Consider the following 6000-nt stretch of genomic DNA (forward strand, 5'->3'; position numbering starts at 1 on the left):
TTTTTGCTCTGTTTTTTTTTTTTTTTTTTCAAACAGTCCTAATTCCCGTTAATCTTTAATTAAATATTTTTGTAGAAGGGACTGAATTGCAGAATAATAGAAGTGCTCAACAGTTGCCATCTAACAGTGAATAGCAAGCTGTCCTATGGATTCCTTTCAAATAAAGTGAATTCTCAGAAATATTAAGTAATGGTTTACATATATGTAGTCACCCAGCTGTGTCCACCGCCTGCATTTTAGAGGCTCTAGATATTTTAAATAGGGTTCCTATATACTTCCAGAATAGAACTGGTCACATGTTGCACCCAAGTGCTCTAAAAGTACAATTTGTATCACTTCTAGTCTTTTTGACTTTGCTGCAATTCAGCAATAGACTGCCATGGTTTTATGTCCAAGCTCCTTTGCAGGTAAATTCTCCAGGAGTTCTCGTTCTGTCTGTTTCCATACTCTGGACCAACAAATTGATCAGAGAATGCCGGTAGTTGGCTGACTGTGCCATTTATGCAGTGCCACCTCATATGAAGTTTCATAATTTTAGATTGTTTTTATAATCTAGATTAGAGAGTTTAAAGTGGCCCACCTATATAATACCAGTACGTGACAATTATTGACATACCTCCTCCCAGAAGGTCTCTTCTTAGAAGAGTCTTACGTTTTAACGTTCGTTATTGATGTGTGCTAAAAGGAAAGTCTTCTTCATGAGTGAATCAACTGTGTGTCTCTTAACCTACAGGTGGGCTTCATTGATTATATTGTACACCCTTTGTGGGAGACCTGGTCTGATCTTGTTCATCCTGATGCTCAGGATATCCTTGATACTTTGGAGGACAACAGGGATTGGTACCAAGGCATGATCCCACAGAGTCCCTCTCCACCACCTGATGACCCGGACAAAGACGAGGAGGCTTGCATTGAGAAGTTTCAATTTGAACTCACCCTTGAGGAGGAAGCAGAAGACTCTGATAAAGACAGGAACAGTGGAATAGAGGAGGATGAGGGCAGCTGCCCTCTTGAAGCAACTGAAATACGAGAGCCAGAAATTGACATAGATGAAGAAGCAGAGACAATGCAGGAAGGACAAACAGAACAGACTGAGGTCTCAAATGACACAACACCTGTGGATTCATGAACTTGGATGGAAAAAAACGTATAAACCTTCGATAACAAACACAAAACTGTTTTACAAGATCAAAAAATGTGGTTTATTTCAGATTTCATATTTATTTTTGGTTTACTTTTTTATTCTTTTTTTTGTATTCTCAAGGGGAACAAACACACTTACTGTAGATTCAGATACTTTTGCACAGAATAGGAGTTTGTTGCCATAAGAAAGTTACAACATGCTCTAGAAAAAAAAACTGTAACTTATTTTATTTTTTAATATATAGGTTTTTTTTTGTTTTGTTCTATTTGTTTTGCTTTTTTTCCCTTTTAAACGGATGCAACAAGGAAATCAAGTTTCATTTCTATTTTTGCGCTTGCTGCGATAAGCCATTTTTTCCACAAAGAAATCGATAACTGAATGGAAATGTGATTTTTCTTAATTTTTTTTATTTTCATTTTTCCTAATTTTTTACTGTGTGTTATTTCATTCCACCCGGCGGAATGTGTTGTATTTTTTTAGTTAACAAATAGATTGTTCATTATACAGAAATAGTCCTTCTCTCATGGCCAAGCTGGTTTCATCTCCCTGAACATCTAGTCTAGAAGGGAGAAGGAGTTGAATATTACAAGAGAAAGGTTGTGCCTTTTATGTAAATGTATGTTCGTCTTACTTTGTGGCAGAGAACTCCCGTGGCAAAAGGCTTCTGGGTAAACTATAAACAGAATACGTTTTGCAACCTTACCTTTTAAAATGTGCACTTTCACCTATCAAATGCGTGTGTACAAAATGCTCAAGAAGTATTTTTGTGTAGTGAGAGATTGCAAACCAATATGTTATGAAATTGACCTATTTCCTACCAAAAAGAAGGCCAATACTCTACACCTCTTAAGTGGTAGCTAAATGGTCAAAGAATGTGAAAAGAATGTGAAACTAATGTTATCCAGCAAAGACACTTTTTTGGTTATAAAAAATATATATAGTAATATTTTAATTATATCTCTTTAACTCTTGACATAGATATAGAAATATATATTTTCTAAATTGTCTTAATTTATTGAACGGTTTCTCTCATGAGATCCACAAAAACGCCATAGTTTTGGGGGGGTTGGTACAGTTAGGTAATAGTAAAAGAAAAATGGGGGTAATAGAAAATATCATATTGGAGAAGCAGCTTGCAGCGTGGCTAAAAGTCTTCCTCAATGTGTTAATCTCTTCGTCTTTTGTTTAATTCTTTTTGTTATGTTTGCACATAATGGCAATACACTAACACACGAGTGGATTTAGGGGGACAACAAGCTGCAAATGTATCTTCAGGGGGGAAACGAACAATATGAGTTTTCAGCAGCAGATTTTTGGGCTTCTTTTATTATTTTGCCAAATACTTGCATGTCTGTAATCTGCGATTAAAATGTAAAAGAAACAGTAAAGGCTAAAGGTCTAAATAGTGCATCCTTCCTGTGCTAGAATTGTGCTGTACCTTTGTTAGCCTCTTCCCCCGATCTGAGCAACAGCAGGGCTGCACGTCCATCTCTTAAAATTGTGGCGGTTTCTCAAAGCCTTTTTCCCATTCTCCGTAAAAGCAGTGTTGTACTTTTTATAATTAAAGAAAACTTGGACGTTATAATATAGCACAACCTCAAATTGTAACCAATTGTTCTTTTTTTCAGGGACCCAAATTATGTTGACATTGGCTTTCCACAAAACACTATTTATACTTTTTCACTGGTGATGGATCTGCCCTACACTGGAGATGTTTGTATCCTTAGGCTAACGGTGTGCCTATTGAAGCCAGTGGGTACTTACCGAAAATATCATGGACAGATAACAGACAATATGTAACAAAGTCTGTAAATCTGCTTCCTAAGTAAACGAAAACAGATACCGTACTTATTAATGAGAGCCGTCCCTGGTAAAGTAATATGCTGCCATCAAATACGATTTCATTTCCCTACTTTATCTTAGATATATCAGAATTCTACGGATCGTCCTATATCAATCAAATAATCTATGGAAGTTGATAGCTACAAAATACAAGCTCCATGTTTTCAGGTACTTTGTAAATCACTGCGAAAATGCAATAAAATCTCTTCACAAGCCATTCAAAATATTTGGAAACCGTTAGATTTTCCATGAGGTCAAAGTCATTTCCTATTTGTGAAAAAAGTCAACTACAATAATGTCGTTCCCCCCTGTTGCTCCACAAACTGAAACTCTTCCCCTTTAGCCTTGAATGCTAGTAGTTTTAAAAAAGAAATAAAAAGTAGTTTACAGACAATGCAATTATAGATTTGCCTTAAGCCAAAATTTCAGGCAGGACCTCTTTCTAGGATCCAGTTCTAGAAGTCTGTGTTTGATGTGTATTTTTACATGAAAGGGCTGTCCTGGATTAGAAACATAAAGAAGATGTCCGTCTAATTTTTTTATTTTGTTTTTTAAAGAAATAACTTTTTTTGGTTTGTTTTGCTGCAATATATTTCTGCAAGAACTTGCATCCTTCCAAAGAACAACAATAAATCACGATGTGTAGACGTTGCACCTGCCAACGTTGCTAGCTTTGCTCAGAGGCCTAGTTTCTAGTTTATGTAACACGGCTGTAAAACAGGGCGTGGAGGCAAGAAGTCAAACAAATATAAAATCAGAAATGTTTCATGCTTGTTTTTAAACAATTTAATATGAAGATATAAAATATATAACGGGAACTTAATGACAAAGTATCAGTAATTATGGGGGAAATCGTATTTTAGTTTGCATGATGTAAATCTAAGAAAAGCAAATGATGGGCATATATCTCTTTATAAATAATTTATTGTTGAATTATTCCTAGAAACAGTCTAGTGAAGCATCGCGCAAACTACAATATGCATTTCTCCATTGTTAGCAATTATTTTAAGTGGACAATAAGGGATACCCATTTCTATAAAATAAAAATGATACATGTACAATTCTGTTTATGGTAAATCCCCATGATATGCTTCATTCTACAGCAAGCTCTGCTTCTAATTGTAGCTTAAAGATGGCTCAATTTATGTATTAGATGCACACAACTACAACGAAGGATGGGAAGAATTTGTTCGTAAAGGTGCGGGTTTGACTGGGGACAGGGGAGGGGCCTAGGACCATGTTCAAAGCAAGAAGCATTAGTTATGGAACTTGGAGTGTCCCTTAATGTAGGTTAAGTTTCCAATGTCACCGCTGTCATTTTTAATGAGCAGAACCTAAGAGACAGTCCGTTTCCATATGGGGCAAGCCAAATACTGGATTGGCCAGTTACTGACTAATAACTTTTTTTGTGACTGTTAAAGCATAGTGGTATTTTCTAGGGCTTACTATAAGTTTTGCGTGCCATTCAAGCACAATCTAACAATGCTGTCAGACACGGTCATTCATAAAAATGTGATAGGATGACCGGCATCTACTGCGCTCTGTATTTAAAATAGGATACCTTTGGTTCCGTCCACTTCAATATAAAACCACACAAAAATTTTGCACCATAGTTACCTGAACATTTTAGACAAGGCCTTTACTGGAAGTTTGCAAAGCGATTGTCAGCGATGACTGATTTTAACAAAACGAGGGGAGAACTTAAAGTGGAACTGTCATGGATCCCTTCACTGGGGTATTTCTGCGTGCTCTGCTTTGCGTGATTCTTACTTTACAGACGCTAAGTTGTGAATGCTTTAGACAAACATGGTGGGAAGAATGCACGTGTGCCCAGGACAGGTGACAGAATAAAGGCACAGTAAGGCATACAACAGAGCTCTGCAGAGGCAAATTGTCCCTAACTTATAATATGGATAACTTCACAACTATTGCCCTGTGTTCAAATTTAATTTAAAAAATGTCGTGTATGAAAGTAAATAATATAAAAAGAATCTGAACGAAGATAAATCCACTCTAATCCAGCAGAACAACTGGGTTTATACAATACTTTTTATCTTGACGTATATTTTAAAAAATAATAATGCGTAACCTGTTACAAAATCTATGTAATAAGTAACCGAAACACTACATGGTGATATCAGCTGTAGGTCTGCCTTCTGCAGTTTGTTTTGTTTTTTTTAAACATTTTACTATGCTATTTAATATATAAAAATATATCATCCATGTGTGCTGTGTATTTCAGGTCGTTGATACAGACTTGGCACTAATGCCAAAGGGAAGTTTTTAGTTTATATATATATATATATAATCCCTCTCTCTCTCTCTCTATATATATATATATATATATTGAAAAAAATGGAAGAATGAGACAGCGCTTACTTAACTTATAGGCAGCAACCTTAAAAGGAATCCCTCAAACCCTTTAAAATAAGACAAGAAAAACAATAAAAAAGGCTGCGCCACAATCAGTAATAAAAAGTCCAGTTAAAAGGCAAAAGTCCAAATATATTATCCTTACAAATGGTCTTTAGTGATGAGGTCTTCTACTATTGCAGTGGATCCACTTTATATGAAAGATAAAAAGAGAGAAGGACAACCAATGGTGCAGTATGTAAAATTCAAGTATAGACGTAAAGGAGTAATAATATAAAACTCACATTTGCCAGAGCTAATAACCAGCTCTGGGGTGAAGCGCATTCAGCGGTTTAATCCCCGCTTGTGGGATATAAATGGATTCCTCTCCGTCACTGTTGTCCAATTCTCGGATAAAAAGAGACAACCAATAGTGCTCACTGTATGGTAATATTGATAAAAAAAATAAAAGAATGTACTTACAAGACAAGAGCAGACCAACTGATCTGTGATGACAGCGTGGGTGGATTTATCCCCACCTAAGGATTTCTTTAGGTACAGGAAACTTCCAAAGATGTATTTCAGAGGTTTTACATAAAACCAATAAAAGGTGAATAAGATAATACTAAAAAGCCAGGGTAAAATAGATTATGTGTCTATAA

General features: G+C 35.8%; 1 protein-coding gene across 6 annotated transcripts in view; it reads left to right on the forward strand.

The window, feature by feature from the left end:
* The window catches only part of PDE4A (phosphodiesterase 4A), a 662166-nt gene extending 656906 nt beyond the window's left edge, over positions 1-5260 (forward strand). For all 6 annotated transcript variants that reach the window (XM_063449472.1, XM_063449471.1, XM_063449473.1 and 3 more), the window contains one exon: positions 734-5260. In XM_063449472.1, coding sequence (XP_063305542.1) covers positions 734-1129 — 396 coding nt within the window. In that variant the 3' untranslated portion in view covers positions 1130-5260. The remainder of the gene's footprint in view (positions 1-733) is intronic.
* The last annotated feature ends 740 nt before the right edge of the window (positions 5261-6000 follow it).

The sequence above is a fragment of the Pelobates fuscus genome, chromosome 3, assembly GCF_036172605.1.
Source record: "Pelobates fuscus isolate aPelFus1 chromosome 3, aPelFus1.pri, whole genome shotgun sequence".
Lineage (NCBI taxonomy): Eukaryota > Metazoa > Chordata > Amphibia > Anura > Pelobatidae > Pelobates > Pelobates fuscus.